The sequence below is a fragment of the Mesocricetus auratus genome, unplaced genomic scaffold (genome assembly GCF_017639785.1).
Source record: "Mesocricetus auratus isolate SY011 unplaced genomic scaffold, BCM_Maur_2.0 Super-Scaffold_100707, whole genome shotgun sequence".
In the NCBI taxonomy this organism is placed as follows: Eukaryota; Metazoa; Chordata; class Mammalia; order Rodentia; family Cricetidae; genus Mesocricetus; species Mesocricetus auratus.
In genome coordinates this window covers 1,039,303-1,058,950 of record NW_024429269.1, presented here as the reverse complement: position 1 = coordinate 1,058,950, position 19,648 = coordinate 1,039,303, and the positions used below count along the sequence as shown (strand labels likewise).

General features: G+C 42.3%; 1 protein-coding gene across 2 annotated transcripts in view; it reads left to right on the top strand.

Moving 5' to 3' along the window:
- Nucleotides 1–19,648, top strand: part of Ebf2 (EBF transcription factor 2) — a 192,666-nt gene that overhangs the window by 161,084 nt on the left and 11,934 nt on the right. For both annotated transcript variants that reach the window (XM_005075225.4, XM_021230204.2), the window contains 4 exons: nt 9,962–10,050; nt 11,545–11,610; nt 11,695–11,872; nt 14,301–14,486. In XM_005075225.4, coding sequence (XP_005075282.1) covers nt 9,962–10,050; nt 11,545–11,610; nt 11,695–11,872; nt 14,301–14,486 — 519 coding nt within the window. The remainder of the gene's footprint in view (nt 1–9,961; nt 10,051–11,544; nt 11,611–11,694; nt 11,873–14,300; nt 14,487–19,648) is intronic.

The window sequence follows — 19,648 nt, the reverse complement described above, 5'->3', positions numbered from 1 at the left end:
TGCCCATTAGTGTGTGTGTGTAAGTCACTGGTTGATCCTCTTTAATCACTTCTCTAACATGTTTTTCTAGACAGACTCATTGAAACGGGGCTTACCAATTCAGCTGGACTGGCTGGCACAGGAGCACCCTGGATCCACCAATTCTACCTTTCCCCCAGTGCTAGGGTTACAAGTGCATACCACCATGCCTGCCTTTCTATGTGGGTGCTGGGGCTACACTCAGTCCTTCATGCTGGCATAGCAATCCTGTCCCCCATTGAGTCATCCCCTGGCTGCAGGCTGTACATTTGATTGCAAGTTAAGTCCCTGATAAATCCTATCATAAGACGGAACTGGTAAGAAAGAAGCAGTGATTATAATTTAGTAATTATGTCTGTCATCTGTTGAGCTTACAGGGCTAGACTCTTCTTGTGGCCTCTAATGACTACCACCTTTCCCTGCGATGACAGTTTTATTAGTACCTCAGCTTCATAGGTGAGAAACCCTTCACACAGACAAATTAAGTCACCTGCCCATGGTTGCCAAGTAGGTTCCGTCTGAGCTGACCAATTCCAGAGCTCAGCCCTTAGTCACTAATGGTGCTCTGTCTTCAGTACTATGCAAACTGAATCTGGGGCAGAAGGTGGCCTGGGAGCAGGGGCTGCTGTTGGGTAAGCAGAGTGACCAAGATAAGAGGCAGGGATCAATCATCCATATTTAAAAACAGTATTTATCATTACCGTGTGCGTGTCTGTGTGTGCGTGTCTGTGTGTGTGTGTGTGCATGATGTGTGTGAGTATGTGGTGTGTATGGGTGTGTTGCATGTGTGCTATGTATGTGTGCATGGTGTGTGTGTGTGTGGTGCATTTGCTTACACAACACCATGTGGTGCATGTATGAAGGTTGGAATCAGTTCTCCCCGTTAAGCTTTACGTGGGGTCCAGACATTAATCTCAGATTGCTAGGCATGCCCCACAAGGCCTTTACCTGCTGACACCCCGCTGCGAGTCTTGCAGCCATTCTTTGCATCATTTTCTAACCTACAGAAAAATGACGGGGCTACAGGATGCCTCAGTCAGTAAAGTACTTGCCAGGAAAGCATGGGAAGCTGAGGTTGGACCTCCAGCATCCACATGAGAAAGCTAAGCACCTATCATCCCAGTGCTGCATAGGTGGGGACAGGGAGACCTCTGGAATTTATTGGACATTTATTCTAGTTGAATCAGGTCCAGGAAGAGATCCTATTTCAAAAATGAATGAATGAATGAATGAATAAATAAAAGTGGAGAAACAATTGAGGAAGGCACTGCAGTCAACCTCTGGCCTTCATGTGCACATACACACACATGTGCTTGCATGCACAAAACCATATACACACGCTTTAAAGGAAGGATGAAGTCGCTTATGTCCACAAGGGTAGTTATGCATGGAGCTATGAAAACATGAACACAGTCACTATGGCAAGCATCTGGCAGGAGAGTGCTCTGTGGCCGTGCTGGATCCCGATGACCCACCTCCCTCCCTCATTGCTCTTGACCAGCAGTGGCCTTTTGTGAGTCCTCTTGTCTGTAAAACACGAACTCTTTCTGAAAAACATGCCATAGTATGTCTTACGATCTCTCTGTTTGTATTGGGTGAGATCACAGTTGTTCAGGAACAGGGAAAAGGGCACTCAGAACATGGCTGTGGCAGGTAGGGGTCAGTGGGAAGCAGGTGGGGGTCACAAGTGGACAGGGAAACAGAAGACACCAAAGGTCCCAGCTGGTCTGGCTGTGTGCAGATGTTTCACAAGTTGTGCAATTAAATTTCAAAGTAACAGTGATGGCCTGGATACTGAGGACACTATGGAAAGTCAAAGAATGTGTGTTAGTTAACCCTCTGGCCCCCAAGACTTCTTCTCTTTTTCTTTATCGGAAGCCCAAAGTGTTGATTAAATAGCACTTTTCATTATTTGTGGGAAAGTTCCTATCAGCAGGAAGAGGTGGCAGCTGGGAGGAGAAATGGGCAGCCCTACACCTCAAATCATCCCAGACAGCCTGCTCCCAAAGGCTCCGCTGGGGGCATGGAGTCCCCCGTCAATAAAAATGCACCAGGCAGATGTGAAAACTTGATCTCAAATGTTAATAGCTCATCCATTTCATATTTCATTTTTGCCTTCATAGCATTATCATGGGGGCAAAAATCCCATCAAAGAAATGAAGCTGATTTTCACTTTAAAATATCCAGTTCAGATAGCAAAAACCGGCCTGAGTACGATTAATCCCTGTTCAAACTGGAAACCAGTTGGATCAACAGCTCTCTTGGTGGCCTGTACTTTTCCAAAGTTGCCCATATTCCCAGATCTTGTGAAATGCAGTTGCTTCTTCAGCTTAGTCTAAAGAATAATGTTCCCCCTGCCAGCACCAGAGTAGGAAGCTGTTGCTTCACGAGAGACAGCCCAGCTCCTTAATGGACTGGTGATCCCCGCTATAATATTCTGAGTGCACACTGCGGAGCTCACACGCGCTCATAACTGCTGCCGGGTGGCATTTAGGTTTATGCTTGAAATTTATCTTTAATTTTTACAGTTGTCTCCTTAACCGTGTATATTACTCCCTTCTTCAAACAATCTGTCTTGCGACTGCAGTTTCTCTTGAAACCAAAGCATAATTAAATATTAAATTAATATTTCATTTGAAATTAAATATCAAAGGCTTCCATCTAATCTTTCTCTCGTGCATTTTTGGTTCCCCCGTGTTCTTGCTCCTGTGTCCACAAAGGCAGGTGCCACATCTGACTAATTCACTCTGGTTTTGTCTTTATTCCTTTCATTTGTTTTTTTTTTTTTAATTGCTGCTGCCACATGCTTCCTACATTGACTCAAACAGTCAAGATTGGAGATTTCAGTGGGTTCTCAAGGTTAAGGGCTAGACAACTCAACAGCTTACGACTAAGCTCAGAGCATGTCACTAATTCAAATAAATGAGATCCTTAGAGTCATAAGCTGCAAGGGGTCTTTGATGACAACAAGTCCACCTATATGTCTGCAGAGAAATCTCCCAAAATCTCTCCTGGCCAAGCACAGGGTGAAGGTGGTGTCACTGGTCACCGCTGATACCTAGAGCAGTTTCCGTGTTTGGGTTAGATGTAGAAAGCACTAGAATTCTGGATTAACACAGCTTGAGCTTCCCTAATGTAAAATTTTGAAATTGGCAGTGCTCCAACAATCTTAAACATTTTGAGCGTGAACTCGATGCTGTAAGTGGAAATTTCCACACCTGACATCCCATTGCGGCGGAATTTGATCCCAGTCTAAATGCAGGTGTGGTAAAAATGTTGCTTGAAACATTAGCTTTGCACTACATGTACATAATATGCGTGAAATGGGAATGGAGTTCATGGCATGTGTAGGCCTCATGTCCAAGCAATCTAATTATAAGTATGCAAAATTTTCAAAATAAAAATTCAAAATCTAAAATATTTTCAGTCTCAAGCATTTCAGATGAGGGAGACTTAACCTACATAACTTTGACTGTTGAACATATTAGGACATTTGACAGGTTGTCATTTAAGAGATTGGGAACAGGGAGAGCCCAAGTGATGGAAGGCAGACTTCACTAGAATCAAGAGATAGGGTCAAGGAACCTTGAAGACTGTGATAGCAGATGGAAAGGAGAAAGAAGTTCTAAGGTGGGGTGAGGACAGACACTTGTCCCAAGACTTCTGAACAAGACTGACATTACAGAAGCCATTCCCAGGGCTCGAGAGATGGCTCCGTGGTTAAAAACACTTCCTGCTCTTCCAGAGGACCAGAGTTTGGTTCCCAGCATCCACAACAGGCAGCTCACATCCACCTGTGATTCTAGCTCCAGATGATTTAGCATCTCCCCTGGCCTTAGTGGGTACCCACACACATGTAGCGTACACTTATAAGGACACACTACTTCAAGTGTTCACTGGATTCAGTGAGACTCTGTTGATGAGATCTTTCTAGTGCACCAACCAACAGCTCCTTCTCCACGTTCATTGGGGCTGTTGGATTTGGGGGGAACAGAAGAGGAGCAAAAGCTGGGGAAAGTCGGATCTGCTATATGTCCCTCCTCCAAAGATATGAAAATATAAAAGTCATATAGAATATATGTACATCATCAGTCCCTTGGGAGAATTGGTATTGATCACTAGCCAGCTTCCTGTTTGTTTGTGAGTGGTTCCCACATAGATATTTTTAGTTAAATATGATTTACTTAAAAAGAAACCTTATCGCACATTTTTCAAAAGTTTGGATCTCTTTGTTGGGCCCAAGATATGTAAGGAAGCTCATATATTATACTCACAGTCAAAATGAGAAATGACACTGAAGAGCCAGCCTCTCAGGAGATATGTTATGAAATCTCAAGGTATTGATGAAAGTTTTTCATGGCTGATCCAAATGGGATTTAGACTCTGTGGCAGTTGAATTGTGTGTTATTAAACTCCTTAAGCAAACCCGAATGATTCCCAGTGGAGGATTAAGACATTCTATGTATAGCAAAGACAGAATTCTCATGTCGGAATCTTCTCTATTGAATTCCCCCTTGATTAGCTTCTGTAATATTTAACTTCATGCCATGCTGTAATTATTTAATAAAAGGTAAATATAAATTATACTTCAGTGGGGATATGACCTTTTACCTAAATGCTATATTCTAAAGAAAGACATAGATAAACAGAACCTATAGGTTGAAGCATAGTTTTAATTTACTCTATCTTTGTCTTGCCAGCATTTCTCTGTGTCCTGTCAGCCAGTGCATTGGCAGAACTTCACAGCATCCCACACTCCATGTGGTGGGGAAGGTTGTAAATTTACGGGGATGGTGGCAGTTAATGACCTGCTAGGTCCTTTGAGACAGTCTCCGTGCTGGTCTTGGGCACCTCATCAGCTAATTGAGGTTTGCTTGGCTCACCTCAGGTCCCCAAAGCCAGGGAACACCCAGGGAGGCGGGGAGAGGCAGTGTGAAGGGGCTCAAGGCAGAGCCGGAGAAGTCAGTTTGGAACCAAAGTAGACTCTATCAAACTCAGTCTTGCAGCGTGAATCAAGTCTGAGGTGGTCCGATGCTTTTTCTAATGGTTTGATGTCTGTAAAGAGTACTGGCAGGTTTGATTTCGTGATTTCTGCTTCAAGTGTGCACTGGATCCAGTGAGACTTATGGACCTTTGTGCCTGGTGCTTTCCAGCCTGTTAGGGCAAACAATGGGGACAAAAGTGGTTTCAAGAGAAACCCAGATTCTAGTGGGAAGAAAGGTTAGTGGCAGGGGGCCCGCCTTGGTGGCCGGATGCTTTAAGGATGTGTGAGCTTGCCACAGTGAGTGAATATACTTGCTACAGAAAGGAGGAGCGGGCAGGAAGAAGGACCATAAGTCAGCTTCCCTACCCTTCCTTCCCTTCAGTTTTCTCCAAGTAAGACAATCTGCATGTTGGCTAACAAGCAGTGCATAGCTCACACGGGATGAAGCAATGGCTAATTCAGAGGATTTCGTTGTGAGTCTGTTTGCCCTGCAGCATCAGGCAGCTGTTGTGTTTGCTGGCTGATACCAAATGGTGCCTTTTTTTTTCACTATCAGTGGCTGCAAAATCAGGTGGCCCAGGCAGACTCCACAGCCATCTGTGGTCCTTTCCTTGAAGCTGGAAATGAAGCATGGAGTGCAGAGGGAGGGACAGTGCACTTGCCCTGCAGAAAAGGTTAAGAGTACATGTTTAGGAGTTACAGACACCAGCATTCAGAGCCCATCTTTGCCAGCTGTCACTGCATTTAGCATGGGGACAGAGCCTATAGGGTGACAGCGAGGGTTAAGGAGCTAATGTGGAAAAGGGCTTTGCCAGTCCTCTCCCACGTAGTGACCTTTAAGTGTATTCTGATAGTGGCAATGGCAATTGTCATCACTGAATAATACAGCCACTGGACGGACCATCTGTGAACCAGGCTTCAATTGTTGACATCATAAGGTTAAGTAGAAAAAAGTTTATGAGATGATTTCAGCTATGCATATACCTATTCTTACATGTGTTCTAGATAAGAGGGAGCTCAGAGTGCAAGTCTATCATAACCTCCTACCCCGAAATACGTTGGGGGAATACTTTTAGGAGAAAAAAAGAATGAAAAGGAAAAGTGTAGTGTATTAGTTATTTTCTTCATTGCCAGGATAAAGCAATTTAAGGAAGAATCTATGTAGGCTCAGAGTTTGAGGGTACTCTCAAGGCAGGTCTGTACAGTGGGGGAATGTGAGACGAAAGGATTCCTTGTATAGTCAGGAGGCAGAGAGACATAAACACCAGAACACAGCTCATCTTCTCCTTTTAATTCAGCCTATGAGTCCAGCCCCAGGGATGATGCCACCCACATGCTGGGTAGTTTTGCTCTTTTCAAAGGTTAAACCTTTCAGGAAATACACCCATAGACATCTCCAGGAGTGTGTCTCCTAGGTGATTTCCAGGTGGCAATCAAGATTAACTGTTCTGCTTGGAGCTAGGCTAGTGCCACCTGCATGATGGGAATTTTGTGCCATGTGCTTTTATGAGTAGGGTTGCTCTAGAGGATTGCAGAGGATGGGCTTGAGACTCTTCTCTTGGGAAGAATAGTATTAGAGATAGAAGAAGGGCTGAAGAGATGACTCAGTGGTTAAGAGCATATACTGCTCCTCCAGAGGACTGGAGCTGGACTCCGAGCAGCTACATCAGGAAGCTTGCAACCTTCTGTAAGTAAAGCTCCAGGAGGACCTTCCACCTCTGGCCTCTGTGAGCACCTGCACTCTGCACACACTTCCATACACATGTGTACATATGCCACACACACACACACGTGAAATACTAATAAGGAACTATAAGAAGACCATAGAAAGACTTCCAGTTAAAAACATGGATATCATGCTAAATATTATGACCAAAAGTATTTAAATAGGCTCTGATATAAAGTGATAGAATGCTTGCTTAGCAAGTGTGAAGGTTGGGTTTATTTCCTAGTAACACACAAACATATGTGCATGCCCACATACACATGTTTCACTAAACAAGACATCAAAGCATTACCAGCTGGTCTTATTAATAAACGAATTCCAGGTTTAGTGAGAGATCTCTAGAAAAGTAAAGTGGAACATAATAGAAGATAATAAAAATTGAGTTCTGGCTTCCACCTGAATATAAACATACATGTATTGCCATACACACATGCAAATACATGTATGTATACCTTACACATACCACACACATGTACATATACTACATATGCAAACACATGTATGTATGCCACATTCACAGATACATATTCTGCCACATACAAACACATGTACGCATATGACGCATGCCATCACACACACATGTACATATATCACACAAATGTACACATACCTTACACACACCTTAATGTGTAATCATATTAATTACTTTGCCACTTTGACAAAATCAACTTAAAAGAGGAAGGATTTATTTTGGCTCTGGATTCAGAGGGTGTGAGTCCACCATAGCAGGGAAGGATGACTCACCCTGTGTTGCCAGGAGTGATAGACATTAGACAGGAAGCAGACATTTAAACCATAATAAAGTACTCTAGAATAAAAGAAAAAAAGATTAATTTTTATTAGGAAAGAGAATGGGCCACGTGGTGGTGGCACATGTCTTTAGTCCCAGCACGTGGGAGGCAGAAACAGGCTATCTCCAGGTTCAAGGTCAGCCTGATTTACAGAGTGAGTTCCAAGACAGCCAGAGCTACACAGAAAAAAATCTGTCTTGAAAAACCAAATTAAAAACGAAAAGAAAGTGAAAAGTATCAAGCAGCTCACAAAAAATAGAAATTAAAATGATAGCAATATAAGAAAAAAATTCATTAACCTCACTGATGAATAATTATCAGTTGAAATTAAAAAATAATTATAAGTTGAAATAATTAAATACATAGTAGGAGGGAGATTAAATTTACATATTCTTCCAAGGAGTGATTTGATAGTATGTGTGAAAAGCCTTAAATATAAATCATAATTTTTGGTTCAGTAATTCTAATTTTTGGCATTTTTCTGATGGAAGTAATTAAAGTTATGCACAAATGATAATTATTGCTTTGGTTTTTATAATAGTGAGAAATTAGGATCACATTAAATGCCCAAATTAGGAAGCCATTTAAATAAATTATAGAGCATGTCACAGAAAATATGCAGGGATTTAAAATAATGTTATAAAAGAACACTTAAACAGCAGAGGGAGAGTTTATGACATACAGCATTGCTAGGTGGGTTAAAGTAGGCTATGCAGCAGGATAAATACCATCTCTCAGGGTAATTTTTAGTATGTGTGTTTAAATCTGAAGGATATAAGCAAACCCTGGGCATCCTGTTTTCTGTCATCCAAATAGAGGTACTTTCATTATTTTCTTTATTGTAGCAGAGGTACAATTTTATTGTTCAAAATTCAGTAAGAAGTAGAAAGCAAAATATACTTTGATTAATTCTTTGAGAATTTCTTAGAGTGTATTTGGATTATATTTGCCATTATAGTTCACAAGGTTCACAGCTGGGAAGGTTATTAATTACTTCATCCTCACCCCCCCCCAGTAGAACAAACAGCACCTTCTAATACTATGAAAGCTAGCCAGTAGGGAGGAAGGGAGCATCATGCCTCGATTTCTCCATGACCCATTACCAAAGTGCACTATGTCTTGAGTAATGAGGTTGTGCTATCAAGTTCTAGTGGGCAAGCAAGAGCAAAGGCAATAGCCTGTATTGTTTGGAATATCTAAACCTGCTCACCTCTTCAGTGGCAGGTTTATGTATGATTTTGTTCTTTTCTATGTAATCAAATTTGTTTAAAGAAAAGGTATCATTTGATATCATAATAGCAACAGCTATTTATGTGTATGAAAAGAGGAAAAGTAAAAAAAAATACACCCCTGTGCTTGCTGTTGCCTAACAAGAGTTCAGGAAATTATTATTTTATGTTTTATTTTTTTACTTTGCTTTGGTTATGTACTAGTTTTAAAACCATAAAATTTAAACAAAAAGGAAAGGAAAGGAGGAAAGAAGAAAAGAGACTGACTCTAGAGAACTATTTAAAGTAGAAGAAAAAGCACATTATAATACACCCTCACTCAGTAATCTTGTTTTATAGTTACCAAGTAAAATGTCTAATGTACATCAAGCTCCGTCATTTCCCATGAGACACAGGGGTGAGACAGAATAAATGCTGCTCCCCTGAACCTTTCATGGCTGTGGGAGAACCTGACCCTCTGAGAAAGCAAAAACAGAAACATAATTGCAAATTAAGAGAGTATAGTTTGCATTAGAATAGTGTCCATGAGACTAAGGTCATACATGAATACAAATATTTAAGAGGATGAATAAGAAAAAGGGGATATTAGAAGGACAAATAGGTGAGAAGATATACTTGAGAAAGAGCAGCAAGGAAAGAGAAAGAAAAATGGCACACAAGTGGTCCTTGTCTTCTAAGACACTGGGTATAGTTGGGCTGGGCCGTGTGGCGCAGTGGTAAAATGCTTGCCTTACATGCACAAGGGCCTGGGTTCAACTCCCTGGCATTGAAAAGGAAACATCAGAAGGAGAGAAAGGAAGAAAGGATGGAGGAAAAGGAAGAAAAGGCACGAGGAGAGAGGAAGAAGAGAGGGAAAGGAAGGGAGGGAAGAAGGAAGGAGGAAAGGGAAGGGGAGGAGGGAAGGAAGACAGCGGTAACTGGTCCACAACTGGCTGTGTGACACTCTGGTGACCTGAGAACAAGCAGAGGATTGCAGGGATGTGTGCTTATGACAGAGATGTTGAAACTTTGGCTTGTTATTTTAATGGTAAATACAAATTCCAAACTTATGTGTGAATTAACCAATGTCAACAACACAATCCCCTAATTGATTGCAGCACCATGTATTAAGTCTTAGAAAATATCAAAACTCTTCCAATACCCATGAAGGATTCCATAGAAGAATCACTTTATAGCCCAGGCGTGTACTTAAAGAAACGGCTTTGTCTTTCAGCCCTAAACGAACCCACCATAGACTATGGCTTCCAGAGGCTGCAGAAAGTCATCCCAAGGCACCCAGGGGACCCTGAGAGGTTAGCCAAGGTAAGGTTGCTGGGAATTGTCATGTGAACATTTTTTTGTAGACACTCAGCAAATTTAGACAAATCCAGTGATTTGAGTCCCATTAAAATTAATTAAGCTTTGAAACTGGCTATGCTTTAGATAACAATATGAACATAAGGTTTCTGCTAATTTTGAAATATATTATGTTTAATATCTGAAGGCATGTGAGATCTGAAAGTTTGGTCTCATAAAACAGATATGCTATAAGAATAGCCAGCTTATACAACACTGCCAACTGTGTGAAGTCAAATATTTGCACCATTGCTTAAAAGTGTAAATTTCACTGCTTTGTATTTAAATAGGATTTTTATTTAGCACGAACTGCGGAGACTCGTCAGTCTATAGGCAAGCCCTCATGGAAGGCCTACTGTGTACATAGGAGTTTAATGAGGATAAAAAACGTCTCCATGCAAAACTTTTATGAAAGAGGCCATTTGTGAATGAACTTGCTCAGAAAGGGTCACCTTGAATCTGGCTCACCATTCTTTATTTAAAAGTAACTCCATTTATTTATTGCCATTTGACTAAAGAGAAACTGTTAGATCCTTTACATTTATATTGGTGTTTCAAGCATGCAGATTATAAAATGACATGTTCTTTATTCTATATTTGGATAAGAAGCCAAACACCAGTGGCTTCAACAGTATACCTTTCTTTTCCTCCAGGAAGAATACTGATTAAGTCAGATGATAACTGGACAGCTGCTGAATAGCAATTTAAAATGCTGTAAACAGAACAAAATAAAATTTATAACAACCGCCGCCCCCCAAAAAAAAACAGGAGGTAGAAAAGGATATAGGGGAGAAGCGGGATTAGTGATTGCTAATTCTTTCTGGTTAAAATGAACAAGAGGAGCTATTCTGGAAAGAATTCCTCCTTATTAGAATAAAATTTTGAGTAGCCATTGCCAGGAGAATTTCAGTACTTTGTCAACTCGTTGGCAACTGGCTAAAGCCAGGCCCATCAATCACCTGAAGAATATCTGATTAATTAAGAGTACCAGGATTTTTAAATGCAATGGTCTCAAAGTCATTATCAATAGAATATCCGATACAGTATCAATTTTAACTGACTTTGCCGGGTTTTTTGAGTAGCATAGATCATTATGGAGCCATTATATAGTGGTGAATTTCTACAGCTACCCATTGTAGGATTCGTAAATGTGATTATATGCTATTCATCAAACCTAGCATCAGACTTCCTGGTTATTACATTTGTAGGCAAATTGTGGACTTTTTGTTTTCATCTATAATTTTCTTTTTTGTTGTTTTTACGAGACAGGGTTTCTCTGTATTATTTTGGAGGCTGTTGGTCCAGCCTAGCCTCGAACTCACAGAGATCCGCCTGCCTCTGCCTCCCGAATGCTGGGATTAAAGGCGTGCGCCACCACTGCCCGGCTTGATCTATAATTTTCTTGCTTGCCATTTGGGACTTTATCTTTGACTGTACCCCACCCTGTTTTTTCTTTCTCAGGAAATGCTATTGAAAAGAGCTGCGGACCTAGTGGAAGCCCTCTATGGCACACCCCACAATAACCAGGTTAGATGAGTGCGTCTTACGCTTGCTGTTGAATTTGACTCTTGATTCTGGATACAGTGCTCACCTCAATGTGCCCTCATGTAGGACATCATTTTAAAGCGTGCTGCAGACATTGCGGAAGCCCTGTACAGTGTCCCCAGGAACCCCAGTCAGATTCCGGCTCTCTCCAGCTCCCCAGCTCACAGTGGCATGATGGGTATCAACTCGTATGGCAGCCAGCTCGGAGTCAGCATCTCAGAGTCCACACAAGGAAACAACCAAGGTACTTCCCTTCTGAAAGTCAGAATCCAAACAGGGCTTCTCTGTCAAAAGACCACCTCTGCTGGGGTAGGAGGAGTTAGAAGGCGCATCATAAACTACCCAATGGGGCTTGTGCCTACGTAAGCCCCACTATTAGAAGTAGCTTATTTAACCATTCCAGGTAGTCTGTTGTTAGTGTCTGAGCTCTCTGGGAACTAGATAGAGTTCTTTTGGTTAGAAATATTAACAGGTAACGTTAACTATCATAAATTTCAAAAAGTTTAGGCATATGGAAATGAGGCTTACCCATCGAATGCATTTTATAATGATGCTCTGTGATAATCAGATTGAATGACAGCTGACAGCACCATCATCGTTCATTTCATGCAACTCTTGGTAACCAAGATTATTGGCTTACTGTTACTTGGTCGTTTCTATTGTACATTTTCTCTTATAGAAATACATGGCAATTTATTTAGTGAACTCTATTTTATGTCTGAAGTCTACCTTATGAAGATTTGTTTCAGTGACACTGATTCCATTAAGAGACCCATCTAAGTCTGTCATAAATAGTTCTTTGAGAAAAATGATTTTTCCAAATAATGTTCTTAACCTTAGATGTTTGTTTATAATTTTATTCATCCACCATAACTTATTTTTCATTTGATGATATATTTTAGACTTTTATAATTTTTTGTGTTTGTTTATTGGTTGGTTGAGTTAAATTTTTTAAAAACTCAGACAAGCTCTGTAGTCCAGGCTAGCCTTAAACTCACTATGTAGTCCAGGTTAGCTTTAAATTTGTGGTAATCCTTCTGCTTCAGGTTCTCTTGTGCTGTGATTATAAATATGAGCTGTCATGCTCAGCATTCTTTATAAAAACATTTATACATGTACATATATAGAGAAAGATGTGTACAATATATATGACATATATACATGTGACACAAATATACTCTCTATATAAGATATCTGTTTATATCTACATAATCTATCTATGTATATTTCAGTGTTGGGAATTGAACCTAGGGCCTTGCCCATGCTAGGCAAGTGTTCTACTACTGAGCTATATCACCAGATCTAATCACTTTTAGACATAGTCATCCCCAGGGTTTCTTTGAGGACAGATGAAGTTGATGCTGGCTCTGTGACAGGCTTTCAGAACCATAAGGAAACTCTTCTTCCTTCACGCCACTCATGGTCTGTGCTCACATGCTGACACCTCAGAGCCCAGGATTGGCATCATTCACTGTGCCCCTCAGTGCTTTTGGGTTGAAAATTATCTCCAGCTCACACAGAGAATGGCAATGACTTTGGAGTACCATTTCCAAACTGCTTAGCAGAACACACGTGGCCCCCCAAATGTTGCTAGGACACCCTCCTCCACCCCCAGGAAAGAGTCCATGGTGTATTAAATTCGTAAAATACTAGACTGGCAAGTTTTGAGAAGGATATTTATTCCTCGGGTCCTTTATTTGACAGTCTTCAAAAGAAAATGGCTTCAGTGCCCAGTATCTGTCTACCTTTGTTTGGTCATCGAATGACATTTTCAGCGAAAACCATTAGTACCTTATAGAACTCCAGTGTCCATGTCCAGTGAATTTACCAGCTCCATCCAGAGAGAGAGAGAGAGAGAGAGAGAGAGAGAGAGAGAGAGAGAGAGAGAGAGAGAGAGAGAGAGAGAGAGAGAGAGATTGAGAGAGAGAGAGAGAAGAGAGAGACGAGAGAAGAGAGAAGAGAGAGGGGGGAGAAAGGAGAGAGGAGAGAGCACTAGAGATGCCTGAGGGAGAAAGCTGGGTATAGTGGTGCACAGCTGTAAATCCCAGCTCTCTGGAGGTGGAGGCAGGAAGATCAATACTTCTAAGCCTGTCTGGGATGCTTAGCAAGTTCCCAGCCACAGAAACATAGTGAGATCCTGTCTCAAAATCAAATTATAAAATAAAGTAAGAAAAAACAATATAAAGCAACATAAACGGAAGGGGAGGGGGAGCACCAGAGGCGTGGCCTGTGTAGAACAAAGAAGTTATAAAAGCTGAGAGCTGGGCTATCAAGTACCAGACTGCAAGTCAATAGGGGAATTACGCTCTGGTGTTTTGTAGCTTGGCCGGGTGACAGTGGTTGACAATAGTTCATCATAAATTCCAAATAGGCAACAGAAATCTTTGAATGCTTCCAATACCAGGAAGCGATAAATATTTGAGGAGCTAGATAGGCCCGTCATCCCAATGTGATCATTGTCCATTGCGTGCGTGTGTAAAAATTGGAGTTGGTTGGGAGGCAGTGACTACATGTCAATTAAAAATTAAATGCTGCAAGTCAGCTCCACTTCCCACGGTTGGTTGGCAGTGGTGACTTTATGATCTAGGGCAGATATGGACAAGCACTCTCCAACATTTGGCCTGATGGTGGGTACTGCTTTGTTTACCTGGCCTGTTTCTTCTGTTGTCAAGGATACATTCGCAACACAAGCAGCATCTCCCCACGGGGATACTCCTCCAGCTCCACGCCTCAGCAGTCTAATTACAGCACCTCCAGTAACAGCATGAACGGCTACAGCAATGTTCCTATGGCCAACCTGGGCGTGCCGGGATCACCAGGATTTCTGAATGGCTCACCCACAGGCTCCCCATACGGAAGTAAGTGACTTTTGCCATTCATCTGGCACTGTAAGCCTGCCTCCCTGCAAGGTTTCACCTGCCGGCCTTTTAGGGGAGAGCTGTGCTCCCAAATGGCTACGGACACTTGGGAGACAGTCTTATTTCTTGACGAGATGTCCTTCCTGTCTTTTGTTCTTCCTCTTGCCTGAACTTGGACTCCCAGTTTATGCAAGTTGTCCTAAGGAAAAGGGAATGAAATGATTCCCTCTTATAAAGCATATGTGGCTTGTGTATGTGGAGGAGAGGGACAGAGATTTCATTTGAGCTAAAGCGAGCCTTTTTCATTAGGCATTTTCTTTCTTAAAAACACTTTTAAATGATTTATTTATTCTTATTGTATGTGCATTGGTGTTTTGCCTTCATGTATGCTTGTATGTATGGGTGTCAAGTCCCCTGGAACTGGAGTCACAGACAGCTGTGAGCTTCTATGTGGTGCTGGGAATCAAATCCAGGTCCTCTGGAAGAGCAGCCAGTGCTCTCAACCACTGAGCCTTCTCTCCAGCTCCTTCACTGGGCATTTTCACACACACTGTTTCATTTCAGCCACGTGCTACAGGCAATAGAGTTTGCTGCTGCAGCTACGCTGCCTACCCACTATTACATAGCTAGAGTTTAGCAGGCACAGGACTGATGGCATCTCACTCCTGTCACATTTTAATCTGTTGTTTTCTTCCATGATTTACTACATATAATGCACATTGATCACACCCACACCCAATTATCCTCTCTTATTCCCCTTACTCCTCCCACCAAAGCTTCTCTTCTTTATAGGTCATATATTGTTCAGTTTGTTTGTGGACCCTTGTGGTTACTTGGATAGCTTGCTTGAGGGAGCATGATTTATTTGATCAAGGGTAACTTACCAGTAGCTATACTGCTGAGGAACACTACTTCCCTTTCCCCAGCAACCGTTACCCACCTATAGTTCCTCAGGGAGGAGTGGGACCCTAGACAGGACATCTGTAGTGTGCTCTACTTGACTTTGTGGCATGACTCTGTCCTCCATTAAACACCGCAGAGAGATGGAAGTCAACTGTGTGTAGCAGCTTGCTGGATTGGGACAGAGCCTCTTAGCCTTAATCTAAAGCCTTAGCAAGAAAGTCAATGCCTTAAGAAGTTGTGAAAACCCATTTGGGTTGCTTTGGGAGCTAAGCTGGGAGCTTGCACAATGGTCCCTGGGGCCTGAAAGAGTGTGAGTTTTTCAAACCTACTCAGGGAATACTTGAGGCCAGGGGACATGCTGACACGGAGAGCCAAGTGATGGAGTAGAGTGTTCTCGAAATGTTGGCTGTTGTCACAAGGCCTGTGCCTGTCCTCTCTTCACCCAGAGTGGCTCCCTTGTGCCAGAAACAAGGACATGGCAAGGACAGCACACAGCCCTGTCAGTCACCACTCAAGCAACAGGCCTTGGAGGCCATTTCTCATTGCCTTCTGACCTTTGGTTCCTGGGCCCATGTATTCCTGAGTTAAATTCCTGAGTTAAATTCCTGAGTTATTTCTAAGCTATGCTTTTACATCATATAATCAATATTACCCAGGGTGATGGGAATACAGGACAAGCAACCCAGTGCAGCAAGACCCTTTCTTTTACTACAACTAGCGTGTGTCCTGTGCGTGTTTCTTGTCACACGGCCTAGACTCACTGGAGCAGCTCACGGAAGTAGGTTACTGTTGATTGGTTTGTTTTAAAAAATCCTTATCTTGTGCCAAAACTATGTGGCAGAATTACAGTGATCAAATGGGCTGTATGAATGTGTAATGTGGGAACCAATGGGAAAGCAAGGCAAGGGAGGAAAAGTGCATTTAGAATAACCAGATGGAGCTGAGGATGGGCACTGACATCATTCTGTGCGAAGAGTTGTTGTTCCCCACCTAACAGATGCTATTCTGTTGCAAAGTCCGTTGCCATGTCTATCTGTATATGACCTTGTTAGGGAACTCAGAAGAAATGTGGGCAGTTTAGGTGCTGGCACCAGGGGAGGTTTGTCACACACTTGTCATGAATGATTATGTGACAATGAGGCTGTCCCTTTATCAGACCCACAAGGAGCATGATGGCATGAGAGGAGGCCACCATATGAACAAAGCTACACAACGATGATCACAGCCATTCAGATATTCCAATATTCCTCTCTATAGGTTAAAGAACAATGCAGAGCCCAGGCCGAGCCCCTCCACTACTTTTTGGTGGGAACACAGTAATAATGATTATCACCACTTTCTCTTATAAGAGACAAGGGTCATAGCAGATAAATGGCTCAAATGGAACTAAGACACTGGCACCAGACTCACGGCGTTGTGCTTTAAAGTTAATCAATAGTAAGCATTGAGACTACTTACAATGTGCCATTAGGCCAAAGCAATGGAATTATTTTCATCCGACCATTTCTTAAACTTACTTTACTTACTTGTGTATATGTATGTGTGTACACACACATGCACATGAATGCCCTGATACATATATGGAGATCAGAGGACAACTTTCAGGAGCTGGCTCTGTCATTCCATGTTAGTCTCAGGTCATCAGTCTTTACTCACTGGGCCATCTTGCCAGCCCCCATCTGACCATTTTTGCTATATAGAAATGGCAACTTATCACGGTTCAGTCACATGCTTGTGTATGTACAAGGCTGGACATATGAAATAGTTGTTTTGTAGATTTTAAATAGTTTATTAATATGTAAGTATGTACTCCACGGTGCATCCTGTGGAGTTAGCGTGTGTGCGCGCGGCAGGTGTCCAGTTGGGTGTTATTTGCCTAATGCTTCTTACTAGATAATTCATCCCAGATAGCAGCATTCTACTCACTCCAAGTGACTTCAGAAAAAGTTGGACCCCAAGTCTATAAGTCACCTGTTAAAATGGGAAGACAGGATGGTGTCCTGCCCAACAGGGAGTAAGGAGACCTCAGAGGACTCCCCCCATCACTCCTGCTGTCCTGAAAGTGACCGCTTGCGCCTTGATTTTTGGAGGGAGGGTCTGAGAGAATTGCAAACTGTGAATGGGATTCTAAATGGTGCATTCATTACGATCAAATTCGCCTGTTGTAAAACCCCAAATTCCCAGTGGAGTTCATTACGATAACACCTGACCTATATTTCTAACCAGCAAGGTCTTCACTTCTCTGGGAAATAATTTTTAAAGCCCAGGGGAAAAGATTTCGTCAGCTCAATTGCTTATGTCTGAAAACAATCCTATGTGGGTTTTCTTTTTTTTTTCACTTCTTTTTTTTCTTCTAATGAGCCTGATGTGACTGGACCATGCCACGGGGCAATCACTCGCCAGAGACATTAAAACAGCAATACAGCCAGCACTCCTTCTCTCTGTCAAGTTTGCCTTGCATTCCAGCCAACACGGAGCCCTGTATCTTCCCTTCATTTGCTCTTACACTCCTTCAAAAATGGCCAAACAGATGTTTTTTCAATTTTACACACAAACTTCACTTCCTGGCAGTAGCTATGTGTGCCAAGTTCCAGCTCCGTACAAGTTTTTAATGCCTGGACTCTAAGCCCCTGACAATAGGGGGTTCTAATGAGATGCTGACAGACCCCTCGAGTGCCAGCAACTGCCTTGGCTGGATGCAGTTGCAAAGGAGGGTCTGTGAGTTCCAGTAGGGGTTAAGCTGGCCAATCAATCTTTGTAAAAAGAAAAGCGATTTTTCTTCAACTCCCAGGTTCACACAGATTTCTAGGCCAGACGTGCTTGCCTTTGCTTTGGCCTCAAGCCACAGATGGATAGGTGTCCAGAGACACTCTCAATTGGAAGTCTATGTGATCAGCTTTCCCAAAACGGTGCACTCTGCTGTCCCCAAACATGGTCTACTCAACAAGCCTGCAACACCCATGGGGACCATGTCTTCCAAGCAGAATAATCACCGAGCCAACCCAAAGTATGGGACAGAATCCATTCAGGCAGGCATCCAACCTACTCCACTTGTAGTCTTAGAACATGCCCTCAGCCTCAGTATTTTTATATTTTCAGAAGTAAATAAGAAGACATTATTGTAAAGCATTAAATGACTGTTGTAGAAAACTCCCAACATAGGGAAATAGTTTTTAAGAGAGAGAAGACTCCCTCCCTGAGAAAGGTAAACTCAACAATTTGATGTATCTCAATTGCATTTCTTAAAGAGAAAACAAATTCTATGATAGTAGAATTCTTACTCTAGACATTTTGAAAAGCATGTATAGGCTCAAAAGAGAGAAAGAAATGACATGCCATGTTTGTGCGTGTATAATCATTGTTTTATCTTGAGTACTGGGGGGCAAACCTAGGGTATTGTACATGCAAGGTAAGTGCTCTGCTACTGAATAAAAACCTCAGCCCAGCAATCATTTTATAATGGAGAGATGATGGCTCAGTGGTTAAGAGCACTGGCTGCTTTTCCAGTGGTCCTGGGTTCAATTCCCAACAACCACATGGTGGCTCTCAACTATCTATAATGGGATCTGATGCCCTCTTCTGGCATGCAGGCATATGTGCAGACAAAACAGGGAAATAATACTTAGGTAAAATATATAAATAAATAAAATTTAAAAAGAGCCCTCCATCTTTTAAAAAAAGAAAATACAACCTTGTGGTCATGAGGGACCCACTTTGAAAACTATGGGTGTATGCAGGAAGGTACACGAAAAGCAGGTGGAGGGAAGGCAGACAAATGACTAGCATCATAGATGGGACATCAGGCTCTAAGAAGCCCTTCAGTGCTGTAAACATAAGTCCTGAGACTGGAGAAGAGGAATTAGGACTAAAAAGTCACTTTCTGGGGTTGGTGGTCTGGCTTAGCAGGTATGAATGCTTGCTTTGCAAGCATGGAGGCCTGAGTTCAAATCCCCAGAATCTAGAAAAAAAGCTGCCTATAATAGTGTGCCTATAACCCCAATACTTTGGTTGGGGGGGCAGGTAGAGACAGGAAGATTTCTGGGGCTTGCTCGCTACCCACTTAGTTTCTGGTTCAGTAGAAGACTTGTCTCAAGGGATTGAGGTAGAGATAGATAGACCAGGATACATGATGTCATTGTTATTGTCTGGTCCCTTGTGTGCACAGACATGTACATCTCCATATGCATGAGTACATACACCACACATTCTCTCTCTTTCCCTCTCTCTCTCTCTCTCTCTCCCCCCCCACACACACACAC